The 18,623-nt window shown below is 46.9% G+C and overlaps 1 protein-coding gene and 1 long non-coding RNA gene across 3 annotated transcripts in view; one reads left to right on the forward strand and one right to left on the reverse strand.

The window, feature by feature from the left end:
• RILPL2 (Rab interacting lysosomal protein like 2) overlaps positions 1-15,361 on the forward strand; it is a 36,676-nt gene extending 21,315 nt beyond the window's left edge. For both annotated transcript variants that reach the window (XM_042962935.1, XM_007079539.3), the window contains 3 exons: positions 6,412-6,563; positions 11,772-11,885; positions 14,805-15,361. In XM_042962935.1, coding sequence (XP_042818869.1) covers positions 6,412-6,563; positions 11,772-11,885; positions 14,805-14,829 — 291 coding nt within the window. In that variant the 3' untranslated portion in view covers positions 14,830-15,361. The remainder of the gene's footprint in view (positions 1-6,411; positions 6,564-11,771; positions 11,886-14,804) is intronic.
• On the reverse strand, positions 11,732-16,928 carry LOC122232767. The gene is made up of 3 exons (XR_006210161.1): positions 16,153-16,928; positions 13,295-13,573; positions 11,732-12,006 (listed from the first exon to the last, which is right to left on the reverse strand). It is a non-coding gene; the product is annotated as an uncharacterized LOC122232767 (long non-coding RNA).
• Positions 16,929-18,623: the final 1,695 nt, after the last annotated feature.

The raw sequence follows: 18,623 nt of genomic DNA on the forward strand, positions 1-18,623 counted from the left end.
CTAGCTGTCAGAGGAGCGTGTGACTCTTGTTCTCAGAGGTCATGAGTTCAAGCCCCACTTGGGGGTAGAGATTACTTAAAATAAATAAGTAAGTTTTTTTAAAAAATCATCCAGCTATAAACTCAAGATTAGTGCATGTGTGTTATACCTCTATTTTACAGAATTACCTATTATATCACTATCCAATATTGATGAAACAGAAGTTTCAAGACACAATTTACCCTAACTCACCCTTATTAAACATGATGCGCAATCACACTTGCCTGTTCTATTTTTATGAGTTTTTTTAACTTATTTTTTATTTAAAAATTTTTTTCTTTAATCCTTATTTATTTTTGAGAGAGAGAAAGACAGAGCAAGTGGGGAAGGGACAGAGAGAGAGGAAGACACAGAATCTGAAGCAGGCTCCAGGCTCTGAGCTGTCAGCACAGAGCCCAGTCGGGCTCGAACTCACAAAGCGTGAGATCGTGACCTGAGCCAAAGTCAGACGCTCGACCGACTGAGCTACCCAGGTGCCCCAGAGTATTTTTTTATTTTACAGTGAGAGAGAGCATGGGCAGGGGAGGGGACAGAGATAGAAAGAACCTTTCTTGTTTCTTAATGTTTATTTATTTTGAGGGAGATAGAGAGCGGGGGAGGGAGAGAGAGGGGGAGAGAGAGAATCGCAAATAGGCTCTGCACTGTCAGCACAGAGCCCGACACAGGGCTCAAACTCATGAACCACAAGATCATGACCTGAGCCGAAGTCAAGGGTAGGTTGGTCCCTTAACAGACTGGGCTACGCTGGTGCCCCATGAAAGAGAGAGAATCTTCAGCAGGCTCCATGCTCAGTATTGGAGCCTGATGAAGGGCTTGCTCCCATGACCCTGAGATTATGACCTGAGCCCAAATCAAGAGTTGGTCGCTCAACCAACTGAGCCACCCAGGTGCCCCTATTTTTATGAGTTTTAAAATTCTTGTTGCAGTTGATTGAATTAATACCATGAATTACTAGTGGTCTCCATTGAAAAAAAACAAAACTGTTCTAAGTGGACATCTCACTTAATCCTCTATCAGCATATCCATTTTATAGAAATGGAGGCATAGAATAGTTAAGTGATTTGCCAGGTGACTTTCTTGGAGTCAGAGATGAAGGCAGGGTTTGAGCTCAGAGATGCTAGTCTCAACCTCTGCACACTAAATGCAGACACTTGACCTCATTTGCTGGAATGACATTTGATGAGCAACTTCATAGAGCTGGATCCTGGGGCTGCAGAGGTAAATTAGACAGGAGCCTTCCCTCCCAGAGCTCACATCGAGCGGGAGAGCTAAGACACCCACACCTCCCGAATCACAAACCAAGAAGTGTGCCGGGAAAGGACAACAGGAACAGGGTGCTGACATTCGCAGGGGGAAAAAAGAGTGAAAGTTTCCAGTCGCTTCTGTGGCAAACTTTTATTTCACCTATTCACGTGTCACAGTGACAACAGTGTTTGTGGATACATTTCTGCTTTAGTGTCCGTCATCTAAGGTGGCTGAGAATCACGAGTACCATTCGTAGCCTGGCTTTGAAGACTCGAGAGAAGTTAAATGTCTTGCTCAGGGTGGCTCAGCTCACATTCTGAGCTCGTTCCCGTCACCTCCGATTCCAGGAACAAGGATGTGGAGGGAGCCCCACACGGACCATGTACAGTGTGCTCTGCCCAGGGGCCGGGTGATTTTCTGTAGTGGGCACAGCGGACAAGCTTTATCAGGCAGCAGATGAGATGGCATGTTCCTCCCAAACCTTAAACCCTAAGCCCAGAAGTGGGGAAAGGGGCAGAGAGAATGAATGTTTAGCGCCACTAGGCAGTTCATAAAAATACATCTTCTTCCTCTTTTTCTTTTAACTGTGGTAAAGTACACATAAAATTTACCATCGTAACCATTTCTAAGTGCACAGTGAAGTGGCACTGAAGTATATCCACGCTGTTGTGTAACCATCACCACTGTCCTTGCAGAATTCTTTTCATCTCACAAAACAAACTCTGTCTCCGTTAAACACCAGCTCCTTCTTCCCCCCTCCCCGTGTCTATTTTCTATCTCTGTGAATTTGCCTATTCCGGCTACTACATATAAGAAAATAATATGTGTTTCCTTTTGTCACTGGCTTATTTCACTGACCACAGTGTCTTCAAGGGTCATCCGTGGTATAGCAGGTGTCAGAATTCCCCACCTTTTAACAGCTGAATAATAGTCTGTTGTGTGGAGGTACCATATTTTGTTTGTCCGTGCATCTGTTGGTGGATGCCAGGTTTGCTTCGACTTTTTGGCTAGGGTGAATAATGCTGCTATGAACGTGGATGTATAAATATCTCTTCAAGCCCCTGCTTTCACTGCTTTCGGTATATAATTAGAAGTGGAATTGCTGGGGGGACCCGGCTCAGTCGGTTGAGCGTCCGACTTCGGCTCAGGTCATGATCTCACGGTTCATGAGTTTGAGCCCCGAGTCAGGCTCTGTGCAGACGGCTCAGAGCCTGGAGCCTGCTTCGGATTCTGCCTCCTTCTCTCTCTGCCCCTCCCCCGCTCCTGTGCTTGAGGTCTCGCTCTCTCGCTCTCTCGCTCTCTCGCTCCCTCTGTCTCTCAAAAGCAAATATATAAACATTAAAAAAAAAAAAAAGTATAGGGGTACCTGGGTGTCTCATTCTGTTGTGTCTGACTTAGGCTCAGGTCATGATCTCACGGTTTATGAGTTCGAGCCCCACGTTGGGTTCCGCGCTGACAGCTTGGAGCCTGGAGCCTGCTTCAGATTCCGTGCCTCCTTCTCTCTCTCTGCCTTCCCCCACTCACACTCTGTCTCTGTCTCTCTCTCTCAAAAATAAATAAATGTTAAAAATTTTTTTAAAAAGAAGTGTAATTGCTGGATCATGGGATAGTTCTGTTTTTAATTTTTTAAGGATCTGCTATACCATTTTACATTCCCAACAGCAGTACACAAGAATTCCATCTCCTTTCAATACTTGTTCTTTTCTGTTTTGTCTGTTTACAATAGCCACCCTAATGGGTGCGAGGTAGTTTTTTCCTTTCCCTTTTAAAACTTTAAGTTTAGGGGTGCCTGGGCGGCTCCGTCAGTTAAGCGTCCGGCTCTTGGTTTTGGCTCAGGTCATGATCTCACAGTTCAGGGGCTCAGACCCCGCTTCAGGCTACATGCTGTCATGTGCTGACAGCACGGAACCTGCTTAGAGTTCTCTCTCTCTCCCTCTCTCTCTGCCCCTCCCCTGTTCTCTCTCTCTTTCTCAAAATAAATAAATAAAATGGATGGAAGTTCAAAGTTCAAAAGGTAACAAAAGTGTTCGCCTTGAAAACTTTTCCTGCCCAATTCTCTCCACCCCCAGCCAACCCCTTACCCTCCCTGGAAAAAATTAAAATGATCAGTTTCTTGTGTGTCCTTCCAGAGGTACTTTATGCAAACAAAAGCAGATATGAAAATATTTTTTTCTTTTTTATACAAATGGTATTATAATATATACCCAGCTCTGCCTTTTGTGTTTTTTCACTTAACATAGCATGGAAGTTGAGTTAAATCGGGATGAAGAGCTTCTTCATCTTTTAATGGCTTTGAAAACTTCCATTGTACAATATCAATTATTCAACCTGAGGGTTCTTAACTCGAAGTTCTTAGATGCCCAAGGGAATCGTGATTCTAATCCAAGAGGTCCATGCCCTGGCATGGGAAAAAATTATATTTTCATTTTCATTAACCTCCACCTGAAATGTGTCATTTTCTTCAGTTGCAAATATAGACGACAGACCACAGTAATAATAGCAGTACCTGTGGCAGTCACCAGTGGAAACCGCAGATATTTTCAAGTCCTGTAACAATATAGTTCCCATCTTAAAGCTTTGTGTTTGTTCAGTATTTTACTAGACCTGCCTCTAGATCACCTTATTTTTTTCTTAAGTTTATTTATTTTGAGAGAGATCTCAGGAGCAAGTGGGGGAGGGACAGAGAGAGAGGGACAGAATCCCAAGCATTCTCCACACTGTCTGTCACCACAGAGCCTGACATGGGGCTTGAACTCACGAACCATGAGATCATGACCTGAGCCAAAAATCAAGAGTCAATGCTTAACCGACTGAGTCACCCAGGTGCCTCTAGATCACCTTATTTGATAAAGAAGTAGATATAGGGGCGCCTGGGTGACTCAGTCGGTTGAGTGTCCAGCTCTTGATTTCAGCTCAGGGCATGATCCAGGGTTGTGGGATTGAGCCCCGCTTCAGGCTCTGTGCTGAGTGTGGAGCCCACTTAGGATTCTCTCTCTCTTCACTCTGCCCCTCTCCCTGGCTCACACTCTCTCTCTCAAAAAAAAAAAAAAACAACAACAACAGAAGAAGAAGAAAATACACATCAAAGTATTTATATACACACACAAAACACATATACGTATATGTATATATCCATATACAAAAGTAATATTTATATATATTATTTATTCACTCACAGTTTTTCTCAACTATTTGAGCAGACATTATGTTAGTTGCAGGATTAGTAGAAGATTAGGACCCTTTACCCTAAAATCTCACAAGACACACTATTGCATCGTGACAGTAAATGATTAAATTCAGGGGAAAAAGGTCATAGAATACTAAGATCTAATATACTATCCCTATTCAAAATTCATGATAATGCCCTTTACAGCATCTTCTTTCTGGTGCAGAATCTAGTCCAGGGTTACATAGTACCTTTAGTTGACACGCTTCTTTAATCTTGAAGAGTTCCTCAGCTTTTCCTTGTGTTTTACAACCTTGACATCTTTGAAGATTATATATCAGTTTGTTCGTAGAACGTCCTTCAATTTAGGTTTGTTTTGATGTGCCATCGTCATCGTTAGATTCAAGATACGCAGTTTAGCAGGAATACCACTGGAGAGATGCTGTGCCCTTCTCAGTGCGATGTATCAGGAGGCACCTGCTTCAGTTTGTGATTATTGGTGATGTTAACTTGCATCACTTGGTTAACGTGGTGTCTGCGAGATTTCTGCACTGTAAAGGTGCCTTTATTCCCTTTGTAATTCATAAGTTGTTGTAGGACGATGCTTTGAAACTGTGCAAAATATTCTATTCCCCAACAGATTTTCACCCTAAAGTTTTAGATCCATTCCTTAGTCTTGCCTGAATCAATTATTACTAAGTTGGTTGCAAACGGATAATTTTTTTTTTAACTCTGTCATCTTCTGCACTTATTACTTGGCCTTCTGCTGTAAGATACAAATTCCCCTCCTTCTCTCCTGTACTCATCAGATCTCTCCAGAGACACGGAACCAATAGGAGAAATAGCTCTCAATATAAAGAGGATAGTTATTTGAGGAATTGGTTCATGCGGTTATGGAGGCTGAGAAATCTTACTTAAAATCTGCAAGTTGCAAGCTGGAGAACCAGTGAATCCTGTGAACTGGGGGTGGGGGGGCTGATGGTGGAAATCCTGGTCTGGATCCCAAACCCCAAGAACCAGGAGTGTCAATGTCTGAGGACAAGAGAAGAAGGGATGTCCTGTATCAACTGACGGAGCTCAAATTCACCCTCTTTCCCCCTTTCCTTCCATGTGGGCCCTCAGGCCCTCAGTGGATTGGATGATGCCCGCCCCGCCCCCCAGCTGCTTTACTCAGCTCATCAAACCAAATGCTAATATCTCCCAGAAACACCTTCACCGACACACCCAGAAATGTTTAACCAGCTTTCTGGGCATCCCTTAGCCCAGACAAGTAAAATTAGACACATAAAATTAGCCATCACATCCCCATTAATTAGTTAGTTGATTTAAATTTTAAATATGAACTCCTGAATTCTCTTTTTATGTGAACTGTTACTGTCCATTCCTGTTATTACTCGTTTTGATACTCAAATTGTTCTCAGTCTGACCAGGGGGAACTCCTTCAAACTGTCATTTTGACGTTTTGTTCCCTTCCACAAGGAAACGTTCCAGGCTCATCTTATAGTTTTCCTGTTCCAACCCTGAAATCAGCCATTCTCCAAGGAGCCTTGGCTGTTTACTTGGAGAATGGTACTTAGAACTTTTGCTTCTTTACCATCAACCAAACACTTCCAACAGGCAGCATCTCATCCGATAGGGTGCCTGGGAGTAACAAAACAGAATTTTCCTTTCTGGGGTGGACAGTCCATCTTTTTACTTTTTTTTAAGAAAATTTTTTTAATGTTTTTTTTTTTTTTGAGAGAGAGAGAGAGTGCAAGCAGGGGAGGAGCAGAGAGAGAGGGAGACAGAATCTGAAGCTGGCTCCTGTCAGCACAGAGCCCGACGCGGGGCTCGAACCCACGGACCACGAGATCATGACCTGAGCTGAAGTCGGACGCTTCACCGACTGAGCCACCCAGGGACCCCAACCGTCCAAGTGCATGAGGGAAACTGTATAAGCAACCCGGTATCTTTTCTTACAGGTAAACCTGGGACCAGACAAAATGGTGGTTGACCTGACAGATCCCAACCGGCCACGCTTCACTCTGCAGGAGCTAAGGGATGTGCTCCAGGAGCGCAACAAACTCAAGTCCCAGCTGCTGCTGGTGCAGGAAGAGCTGCAGTGCTATAAGAGGTGGGGCTCTGATGCCGTGGGGACCCCTGCACTGAAGGACCAGACCCCGTCTGGAATTCCGTGATGTGCTATGTGTTCGTTCTTGTGTTCGCTTGGCCAGTTTCTCAAAGACCTAGTATTCCTGGGGAATAGCAGTGAACAAAACAGAGAAAGTCCATGCTAGTCTAGGGGAAGACCAGCAATCAACAAGGAGATCTGAAATGCACACACAGGATGATGGCGACAAGTGGTCTAAAAAATGTAAAACAAGGTGACACGGGGCGCCTGGGTGGCTCGGTCGGTTAAGCATCTGACTCTTGATTTCGGCTCAGGTCATGATCTCACAGTTAGTGAGCTAGAGCCCCACTCTGCTCACAGCGCAGAGGCTGCTTAGGATTCTCTCTCTGCCCCTCTCCTGCTTCCTCGCTCTCTCTCAAAATCAATCAATGAACAAAACAAAACAAAACATCTTTCAAAACAAGGTGAGGGGCGCCTGGGTGGCTCAGTAACTTACGCATCCGACTTCGGCTCAGGTCACGATCTTCCAGTTTGTGAGTTCAAGCCCCGCGTCGGGCTCTGTGCTGGGAGCTCGGAGCCTGGAGCCTCCTTTAGATTCTGTGTCTCCCTCCCTCTCTACCCCTCCCCCACTCAGATTCTGTCTCTCAAAAATGAGTACACGTGAAAAAAAAAAAAAACAAGCAAACAAGGTGACATACGACAGCAAAGCAAAGTGCTAGGGAATGGAGGGATCCTGTTTCACATGGCGCGGTCAGCTCAGACCCCTCTGAGGTCAATGATAAGAAGTAGCCGACCATGTAAGGACTGGTAGGGCAAAAGTGGAGCAGAAGTGCTAAGACCCTGATGTGGGAACCAGCTTGACCAATAAGAGACCCCCCATGGTGGAAGTTGTAACGTAGGTGGAGGTGTGCCACACCTGTGGGCCACAGGAAGGAGCTCTAATTTTATTGTTAAGTGTAACGAGAAGTCATTGGAAAGTTTTAATCAAGGAAATGACAAGATCCAATTTACTGTTTTAAAAGATCAACACGAGGGGCACCTGGCTGGCTCATTCGGTAAAGCATGCAAGTCTTGATCTCGAGGTCATGAGTTCAAACCCCATGTTGCGTATAGAGCTTACATTTTTTAAAAAGTGTAGAATAAAATATCAATGTGGTAACTTGATAGCTTAACTACTTGTTTATGTCAGAAATGTCCTCGTTCCTCAGAAATACACACCGAAGTATTTAGGAATAAGGGGGTAAGGTGTCTCCAGCTTCCTCTCAAGTGGTTCAGAAAGAAGACAGATACGTGGATGGATGGGTAGATGGGTGGGTGGATGGGGATGGATGGATGGATAGGCAGGTAGGTAGATAGAGACATAGATGAACAATTGGGAGATTTGGATAAAGGGCATATAGGAAATCTTCATACTGATTTTACAATTTTTCTGTAAGTTTGAAATTATATAAAAATTAAGTTATGAAAGATCAAAATAGGGGCACCTGGCTGGCTCAGTGGGTAGAACGTGTGACTCTTGATCTCAGGTTGTGAGTTCAGGTCCCATGTTGGATATGGAGATTACTTAAAAATAAAATCTAAAAAAAAAAAAAAAAGATCACAATAACACATGTAGGGAAAAGATTGTAGGACAAGCAAGAGAGGCAATAAGAAGCTGTTAACATGCCGGGTTTGGACTTTGCTATATCCATCTGCATCCTGTTTCCCAAAATATTTTCTTTCATGCCGTCACTTCTAGAAAAGGGGGCTCTGTGGTCGAATAACTCTGAGAAACCGTTGAGTTGAACAACACAGGTTCTCTTAAAGGCAGAAGAGGGAAAGACAAAGAGAATGAACAACTCGGCACCAGCTAATACTTATCAATGTATAAATATTATACGTGCCAGGACTCTGCTAGGTGTATTCGAAGCATCAGGTCCATTAGTATTCACAGCAAGGTGAGTTACGGTAATGTTACCCGCAAGGTGTTCTAAGGTCCAGGGTGGTCAGTACCTGCCGAAGTCCCACGGCTCGTGGTGGCTACAGTAAGACATGACCTCAGACAGTGTGATTATCAGAGCCCGTGCTTTTAATTCTTGGCCACGTTTACAAGTAAGAACATAGGCTGATTCAAAACAAGGCAAAGTCCAAGTGATACCACTCTTCTGCTTTACCCCCCGCCCCATGGCATTACGTTTAAATTTGCTTAAGGTAGACTCATTAAGAGGTCAGCGGTACAGTAAAAAAAAAAAAAAAAAGTTGTAGCGAGCCACATCCAGAAGGCCCGAGTTCTGGCAACAGGAACTTAATTTTCTTCCTTCTGCTGAGGTTGGAACCGTGTTAATGGAAAGACCTGTCTTCGTCTCATTTAAGAAGTCCTTCAGACACAGGTAGTTAGATGTGGGAATGGCGGAACGGCTGGCGCTGGAGCAGCTTGTTAGCGAATAAAGAGACACACCTTATTTCCAGGTCCGAATTCCCAGAGAACGGTAGCTGTGCACGTCCCGTCTGGTATAGGCCAGTAGACAGCAGGACTCTGCTTACTCACGTGGGTCCTACATTCTGGAGAAACTGGCATGCCAGCTGAGGTGTTCTCCTAGCAACCGCATCAGTTTGGAGTTCCAAGCTCTAGTGGTTTTGTTTGTTTTGTTTGGTTTTTAACTAGGCTTCACGCCCAATGCGGAGCCCAACGCGGGGCTCGAACTCATGACCGTGAGATCAAGACCTGAGCTGAGGTCGAGAGTCGGGCGCTTGACCCACTGAGCCACCCAGGCGCCCCTAATGATAGTTTTGAATTGAGGCAGTGGTGGGAGGCTTCCAAAGATGGCCACGATTTTTCCCATCCTGCATGCCTTTGGCAATGAGACTTTTCCAGCCTCTAGAGGTAGAGTCTGTTTCTCCTTTCCTTCAGTCTGGGCAGCCCGGTGACTTGCCTTGACCAGTGGAATGTAGTGGAAGTGATGCTGTGTGGCTTCTGCGGTGAGGGTGCCGGGAGACCTCGCAGCTTCCATTTTTATCCTTGTGGAATGCTTGAGACCATAGTTCTGTGAGGAAGCTCAAGGAAGTCCCACGGAGAGGTCACACAAAGGAGAAGTGAGGTGCCCCAGCTGTGTCTGGATGACCCATCAAGCCAACCATAAAAATGGAGTCATCGTAAGAAATCCTAAATCTTCCTTGTTTCCAATCACTGTGTTTTGGGGTGTTATGCAACAAGAGATGATGGAAGGGGGGATTTTATTAATAATAAATTAATAATGTATTAATATTAATACTAAAGTAAATATAGAAATAATAATAATAATGTCAAGTAATAAGAGCTCACTCTTTGCAAAGGACAGAGAAGGATGAATCCTGCCCTGTGACATTCATACCTAAAGAGGTGTCTTAGTCAGCTGGGTCGCCATAACAAAATACCATAGACCGGGTGGTTTAAACAGTAGGAATATTTTTCTCATAATTCTGGTGGGTAGAAGTCCAAGATCAGGGTGCCAGTATGGTCAGTTCTGACTCTTCCTGGCTTCTTGCACATGGCAGAGAGAGCAAGCCCTCAGATGTCTCCTCTTACAAGGGCTCTGATCCAACCATGTCCCCCCTCCATGACCTCATCTAAACCTGGTTGTCTCCCAAAGGCCTCATCTCCAAATACCATTACACTGGGGCTTAGGGCTTCCATATGAATTCTGGGGGACACAATTCAATCTGTAGGGAGGAGGAAACACCACGTGCTTAAATTTGCCAGCAGGTGCCACAGCAAAATACCTAGGTGGATACAACGAGCTATGCCATTGAAATATTGCATTGTGGGGTGCCTGGGTGGCTCAGTCAGTTGAGTGTCTGTCTCTTGATTTTAGCTCAGGTCATGATCCCAGGCTTGTGGGATCAAGCCCTGCATTTGGCTGGAGTCTGCTTGAGATTCTGTCTCCCTCCCTCTGCCCCTCCCCTGCTTGCATGTACACACGTGCCCTCTCTCTCTCTAACATAAAAAAAGTTAAAAATTTGGGAGGTGTCTGGGTGGCTCAGTCAGTTAAGCCTCTGACTCTTGACTTTGGCACAAGTCATAATCTCACAGTTCATGAGATTGAGCCGTGTCTGGCTCCGTGCTGACAGCGAGGAACCTGCTTGGGATTTCCTCTCTCTCTCTCTCTCTCTCTCTCTCTCTCTCTCTCTCTCTCTCTCTCTGTCTCTCTCTGTCTCTCTCTCTCCCTCTCCTCTCTCTCTTCCCCCCTCCCTCCTTTCTCTCTCTCAAAATAAACAAATAAACTTAAAAAAATTAAAACTAAAATTTTTTTGAAATATTGCATTGTGGTCAGGTTTCTTTTTGTTGCAAGTGACAGAAATCCAATTCAAACTAGCTTAAGTACAAAAGAGAATTTACTGACCCACAGAGTTGGAAACGATCTTGGGATTGCCTTCAGAAATAAAGAAAAAACTGCAGTTAAGGCCTCAGGGTTGGAGCCAGGGACTTGGTGCCTCTTTCTCTCCTCCTTGCTTCTCTTTGTTTGTTGGCCTCATTATCTTGTGTTGTAGACACACCTGCTAGGAATCTTAGGCAACATGGCTGCTGGCGATCCCAGTTGACCAAGTGAGAGAAAACAGCTTTCTTCCAGCTTCTGTACATCAGGTCCAGGGAAATACTCTGGTCCTCTTTGAGTCAACCGACCTCAATATCTTATCAGTCAATATCAATTTAAGCTCTTGTTACCATTTGACTTACTATATATTTTTTACTTTATTTATTTATTTATTTATTGACTCCTTCCTTCCCCAGTGGAAAAATACGAATTGCATGATAGGAGATAATTTTGTCTGTTTTGTTCACTGCTACAGTGCTTTGGCACAGGATGTGGCTTAATAAATATTTGTTGAGTGAATGTCAGGTGCTGTGTAAGATCTCACTTAGTCACTCAATCCTAGATGGCAGTTACTCTTATTATTCTCACTTTATTGATTAGAAAATCAAGGCTTCAGTTACAGAATTGGTATGTGGTCATATTCCTAGAGACTGGAGAAAGTTGAAGTGCTAGCCAATGCAGTTGGACAAGAGAAAGAAAGAAGAGGATCGGCATTGGAAACCTGGGAGGAAGAGTCTCATGATTGGAAGCAGAATCTCTCTGACTCTAGCTTTCAGTTATTACTAATATAATAATTATTATTAAGACCCTTCACTTTCAGAGCTGCAGCGACAGAAGGTCTGCCATAAAACAACCCATTTATTTGGCCCCTTTTCCCCAGTGGTCTGATTCCACCAAGAGAAGGCTCAGGAGGACGAAGAGAAAAAGATACCCTTGTCACCAGGCCCAGCAATGCCAGAAGTAACAAGGAGGAGAAGACCATCATAAGGAAGTTGTAAGTTACCCTGCTGCCCCATTGCCACCGAATCATTGCCAAAGGAAGGAGTGGGGGCCCGAGGAGGCTGGCCAGCTACCCAGGGTGGAGAGGTCCTGCTGTCCTGTTGGTGGTACTGCAGCTGATAGGAAAATTCAGAGAAGTATTACAATATCTGTTAGACAGCAGTCTAAGCACTTAACATACATTAATTCATTGACTTTTCACAGTGACCTTAGGAGGTAGGAACTGTCATTATCCCCATTCTGCACGTGGTAAAATAGATACAGAGAGATACGGTAATTTGCCTGAAGTCACACAGATAGTAAACAGCGAAGTCAGGATTTGAACCCAAGGAAGTTCAGATGCTACACTGCTGCCTCCCTATGATATAATAGTACTACAAATAATACTTATTAGGGTGTAAGGGGGACTCACGGGTTGCCTGGATGGCTTAGTTGATAGAGCATGCAACTCTTGATCTTGGGGATGTGAGTTCGAGCCCCACGTTGAGTGCAGAGTTTACTTAAAAAAAGGAGGGTGGCCTGATTCATTACTTCTCTTACTTCCAACTTTGGAGGACCCTGTGTCTCCTAGCATTGGGCCACATAATGTAGTTTCCTTTGAATACTCTCCTGTTTATGCTCCCTTGTTAATCCGTCATTTCTCCGGGTGCTAAGCCTCAAACCATAGTGTGTGTGGTACTTGTTTAAAATTCAGATTCTCAGAAATCAAGTCTAGGATGAAGCCCAGAAGTCTGGATTTCTGATAAATCCCCTAGGCAGCTCTGATGTGGAGAACCCTTGGACCACACCTCGAGAGGTGCCTTCTCGGTCACCAGGTGCCGGTACAACGAGGCACGGCTTTCTCCCACCCCTCCATGAAGCAAACAGCCCGTTTGCCTTGGCTGTCCTGGGAATGTCTGGCCTGGAGACAGTTACCTGCCCCCGATCTCTTGGACAGAAACTGAGAAACAGCCTCAGTCAGGGATCTCAAACTTAAATGCCTATGGGGGCCAGGCACTTAATGTTGATGAGTGATGGGGGGGGGGGGGACATTTGCCAGGGTCCTGGCAAGAAACAAATTGCACACGTTAAAGGGGTGACTGAAAAGATTTAAAGAAGGGACATCTTACAGACATGAGCGGGGTTACACTTTGGGGAGTCCTGGAAGGCTTTCATGAGGAGGTGACATTCAAACTGGGCCCTGAAAGACCATGAAGACCGAGAGAAAAGCATTCTTGGCAGAGGGAACAGCATGCATAAAGGCAGGGCAGGAGGTGAATGGAGGGGAGGCTGGAGATTAGTGGTGGTAGTGGCGGGGGGCGGGGGGGGATGGCGAGGGTCCCACTAAGGAGTTTGAATTTCACTCTGAGAACTTCGCTAAGACATGGAGGGTTTTAAGCAGGGGGGCAACGGGACCACATTTACCTGTAAAAGCTCATCTGGCTGCCTGATGGAGGAGGTGTGGGGGCAGAGTCAAAGCAGGGCCTAGGGGTGTGTTTCTTTCCCAGGGAAGCCTCTCCTGAGGCGAAGTAATAAAACGAAAGAGCATCTCCATTCCACACTAGGTGTCATTTCTGAAGGTGTTTTTTTAACACTTTTATTGTCTGGACAGCCCATGTAGATGAGGCTTCCGGGGGGCATAAACTGCTGGTTTCTTTGTGCCTCTTCTAGGAAAGTTCTTTGGGCCCCTTAGAGAGTTTGAGCCTGAGATGGGCAAAAAAAAAAAAAAAAGAAAAAAAAGCCAGCCTGAGGTCATATGTCTAATGAGCACGAGGCCACAATTTCGTGGTCAGACCAGCTCATTGAATGAACGAACGAACGAATGAATGACTTTCTGAGGAAGTAGGTCATGCTAAGAAGGACATTTGTCTTTATCCTGAGAACAATGGGGAGCCATGGAAAGGTTTCAGCTGCAGAATGACTTAGCTCTGTATAGTGACACGGTCACTCTGGCTGCCGCGTGAGTGTGTTCTAGGGGGTGGCGGGAAGGCTGTTGGACTGGGGGGTGGCAGTGGAGGAGAGGAGAAGTGTTGGGATTAGGAACATATTTGGGGCATGATGACTAACATGTAGCAGATGGGGGGGAGGAGCTGAGAACAACTCCCAGGTTCCCGGGCGTGAATGACGAGGCGGGGGATGGTGTCACTTCCTGAGACTGGGTACCGGTGGGGGTGGGCAGTGCGTCCAGGTTCAGGGGAGAGTGACTGAGCCCTAACGCCTGAGCCCGAACACGCGTCCAGGGCCTGCCCCAGCCATCGCTAGCAGAGCGGCTCACGGTCCTAAGGGGTTTATCTTTGACAAGAAGCACGAGGCCGCATTCCTGTCACTGCCTTTCCAACCCACCAGCCAGCTCTGGGTCTCTCTCATAGCTGAGCCTAGCAAGCGCTGAGACTGAGCGTTGCACTCAACCCCCAGACAGCATGCTTCCTTTTCAAAGCTTTGCATATGAGGGGGGAGACACTGAACGCTTGGTATTCATGTCTCGGGGGGTATCTCTGTGTTTCATCTGAGCATTTACATGCCCATCTTTATTCATTGCAAAGATCCGTCTTATAATTGGAGGTCGCGCGCATGTTTCCTCCACGATAAACCTCCTGAAATTGAAAAAGGTGTCGGACACCATCTTTCAGCACAGCACAGGGTTGAGTGGGCTCTGGGTCCTCCAACTCCTGGTTCCACAACTTACCGTGTGACCTTGGGCCTGTCACTGAACCTTGCAGGGCCTCGGTGTGCTAATCTATAAGATGGGGACATTGATGGTACGCAGCTCATCGAGCTGTTTTGAGTGTGAAGTGAGCTGACGGAAGGAAAGCCCTAGACAGTGTCTGCCCCTCGTGAGTCCGTGACCCGCAAGAGCCTCTTACAGATGCTTCGGGGTTCTGCACCCCTCGTCTCATTCTCCGTGTGCCCTTGACCCCTCCCTCTCTTCACACAGGTTCTTTTTCCGATCAGGGAAGTAGACACAGCTCTAAGGCCACGACTAAGGCAGAGGGTCTCGGACTCAACAAGGCAACGCGCCAAGACTCCCAGACACATCTCTCGGTGCCACGTATATGCACCGTCCTCGCTCATTTGTTTCCCCTGAAAGCCACCAAGGAGGAAGGAGGGGAGGCGCTCTCATGATCACTGTCTGCCAGGCTGCAGAACTGGACACCCCTGGGCGCTTGGCCTGGGCAAGACAGGAGAAGGAAAGCAAAACAAGACCTAATTCCTGCTCCATTCAGCCTCGCTGGGGGGGGGGGGGGGGGGGGGCCTCCAGCGTGCGCATGCGCCTTCCACTTGTCTGGTCCCGCAGGTGACCCTCGTCTCTACCGTGTGGTAGCGGCAAAAATGCATGAGCCCACAGGGAGAGGGGAGGAGAGAACGCAGGAAAAAATGGTAATGACATTCCAGTGATTTCATGGATATGTAGTGAATATTCGATTTTGCTTCACGTGACTTTACATGATTTTACATGATTTTGTATCAAAGTAAAACGACTTTTATACTTTCTTGGAGTGTTTTAGAGTGGTCTTATGTGAGGGGCTTTAACCGTTCAGACCCTCACGTGCCAGATCTGTGAATTGTATGTATGTACGTATATGCATATTGCAGATGGTGGTATATATACGGTGCAGATATATTGCAGTGACTCTGACACACCAGCATTTTGTGTGTCACTATGAGAGAAAAAGAATGCCGCAAATTATTATTTTTTGATAAAAGTTCCCAAGACAACCAAAGCATCTCGAGAAAGAAGAACAAAGCTGGAGGTATCACCGTCCCAGATTTCAAGATACGCCACCAAGCTGCAGTAGTCCAAACAGTATGGTGCCGGCACAAAAAAACAGACGCACAGATCAATAGAATGGAATAGCCCAGAAATAAGCCCACACTTATATTGATCTAGGATCAACTCATCTATGACAAAGGAGGCAAGAATACACAGTGGGAAAAGACAGTCTCTTCAACAAATGCTGCTGGGAAAACTGAACAAATCGTAACATTAAGATGCTATTGATTTCAAGGCTCATCCCGATTTCAAAGATGTTAAAACGTGAGGGGAAAATGCACGTAGGATTCGGTGAAATACAGTCCAGGGAACAGGGAAGCTAATGAGCCTGCTGGACGTCCCCTGTGAGCCTGGCATCCTGGTAAGGAACCCTGCCTTGCTGAATGTTTTGCCTGCTGAATGGATTACCTCGTTTACTCCTGTAACGACCCGGGGAGGTGGGGACCGGCACTAACCCCCCCCCCCTCCGGTTTACAGATTTGGAAAGTGAAACTCCAAAAGGTGAAAGTACCTTCCGCGAGGCCACGTCGCTAGGAAGTGGCTGCCCCAGATGCAGGTGAAGGCCTGATTCTAAGGCCTAGGTTCCTATCTGCAAAGTGAAACGTATGCTGCCTCTCCAAGCAGCACTAATGCGAACGATGAATGCGCATCTCGCCTGCACGTTTTGAGGACCTTATGCGCGCTGCCTCACCGCACCCCTGTGCGATGGGTATTTTCATTCCCGTGGGCCACCCAAGGTTACAGCACCCTAGGGCTGAGGGGCTCGTCCGGGGCCGCAGCTCACAAGTGGCGGAAGTCGGACCTGAACCCAGATACAAACTCCACAACCCAGACTCCGCCCACTCTGCCTCCTGAGAAACGCTGGCCACGCTGAGTGCCGTCCAGAATGCTATCTCGGCAGAGCCTTCCTTCCATCAGGGGCTCCCGACTGCTACCCCCAGATTTGCTGCAGTCCTCACTGCGTGCTGTTGTCTTCATGGAGGGAGGGAGGGGAAAGGTTTCTGCACCTTGGAGGGGAGAACCAGCTGGGGAAACAAATATGCATCCTGCCGTCCGTCTGCACCCCACGCAGAGGCTGTGCGGAGACCACACCCAGGGGCGGTGAGGTCACAAAGCAGAGTGTGTCTTTTGCAGGACTGTGGAGCAGGCTCCACTCCTGGGAATGACATTTAAAGTCCATCCTCCGAGGCACCAGCCTTACATCCTGAGTCCCAGCAACGGCAGCCAACTCCCCTACACCTGACTCATTCCTGCCTTGGTTTCCCGATCTCCCGGCTGCAGGATGACCATAAAGTCTAGAAGCAGACAGATCATTGTGTGCTGCTGTCACTAAAGCCTACTTAAACGGATCACCTGCATTTTCAGACTTGGGGGTCCCCCTGTATCAATGCTTAGCTGCCCCTTTCTCCCTCTCGGGGATAGATAAGGCAAGAAAACCCACTCAAAAAGAAATGTCGGAGAGCCTGAGTGGCTCAGTTAAGCATCCAACTTCGGCTCAGGTCACAATCTCATGGTTTGTGAGTTCAGGCCCTGGGTTGGACACGCCGCTGTCAGTGCAGAGCCCTCTTCGGATCCTGTCTCCCTCTCTCTCTGCCCCTCCCCCCCCAAAATAAATGAACATTTAAAAAAAGAAAGAGAAAAAGCAATGTCAAGTTAAAACAGCCTTCGGGGAGCCTGGGTGGCTCAGTCAGTTAAGCATCTGACTTCACATGATCTTGAGGTTTGTGAGTTCGAGCCCCGCGTTGGGCTCTGTGCTGTCAGTGTAGAGTCCGCTTCGGATCCTCTGTCCCCCTCTCTCTCCCCTCATCCCTTGCTAGAGCGCTCTCTCAAAAATAAACATTAAAAAAAAAAAAAAAGGTGACAGTTAAAAGAGTGCTCAGATATTACCAGCTCTTGGTGAAATCAGACACTGGGGTGTGGGAGTTCCAGAAGGTAAGTCCTGGGAGCATCTCTCTTGGAGCTGGGGCCTGGTGCGACCACAGGAAACAGCTACAGTTGCTCCCACACTGCGGGCTTTCTTCAACAAACCCAGCACGGGGAGGAACAGGCTGAAAAGTTGGGGTTTCACAAGGCACAAGAAGCGGTCACTGTAGCAATCATCTTTAAAAAAGAAATATGACCAGAGGGGCACCTGGGTGGCTCAGTCGGCTGAGCATCTGACTCTCAATTTCGGCTCGGGTCATGATCTCATTGTGTGAATTTGAGCCCTGCATCGGGCTCTGTGCTGACAGCGTGGAGCCTGTTTAGGATTCTCTCTCTCTGCTCCCCCCCCCCCTCCACCTGTGCTCTCTCAATAAACTTAAAAAATATTTTTAAAAAACAAATCAAGGGGCGCCTGGGTGGCGCAGTCGGTTAAGCGTCCGACTTCAGCCAGGTCACGATCTCGCGGTCCGTGAGTTCGAGCCCCGCGTCAGGCTCTGGGCTGATGGCTCGGAGCCTGGAGCCTGTTTCTGATTCTGTGTCTCCCTCTCTCTCTGCCCCTCCCCCGTTCATGCTCTGTCTCTCTCTGTCCCAAAAAAAAAAAAAAAAAAAAAAAAAACATTGAAAAAAAAAAAAAAACAAATCAATACAGCAACTATCAGAGAGCGGAGGCTCTTCACCATCAGTTCTGGGCGCTCGTGAACAGCAAATGGTAGAAACAACGCCAAGTTTTAATCCGAACAGCAAACATCAATGACAGGCGGTGCTCCACAGCGTTTCTTGCACGAACTCAACCCTCTCAATCACACACACACCAGCACCGCCCTGTGCCGGGCGCGCAAAGCTGTCACCTGCCCGAGGACACACAGCTGCGAAGTGGGTGGAAACAGAGGTTCCGTTCCACGGCTGAGTGCACTCGGCCACCAGACCATTCTGTCCCCTCTGAGGCGAAGACATAATAATCCACGGCGCCTGAATCCTCAGGACCCCCCTGCGTGTCAGGGGGGCAGAGGCTGTTCTCACATGACGGGCAGGCTTCAGAGAAGGAAAGGGATTTGTGCA

The sequence above is a fragment of the Panthera tigris genome, chromosome D3 (assembly GCF_018350195.1).
Source record: "Panthera tigris isolate Pti1 chromosome D3, P.tigris_Pti1_mat1.1, whole genome shotgun sequence".
Taxonomy (NCBI): domain Eukaryota; kingdom Metazoa; phylum Chordata; class Mammalia; order Carnivora; family Felidae; genus Panthera; species Panthera tigris.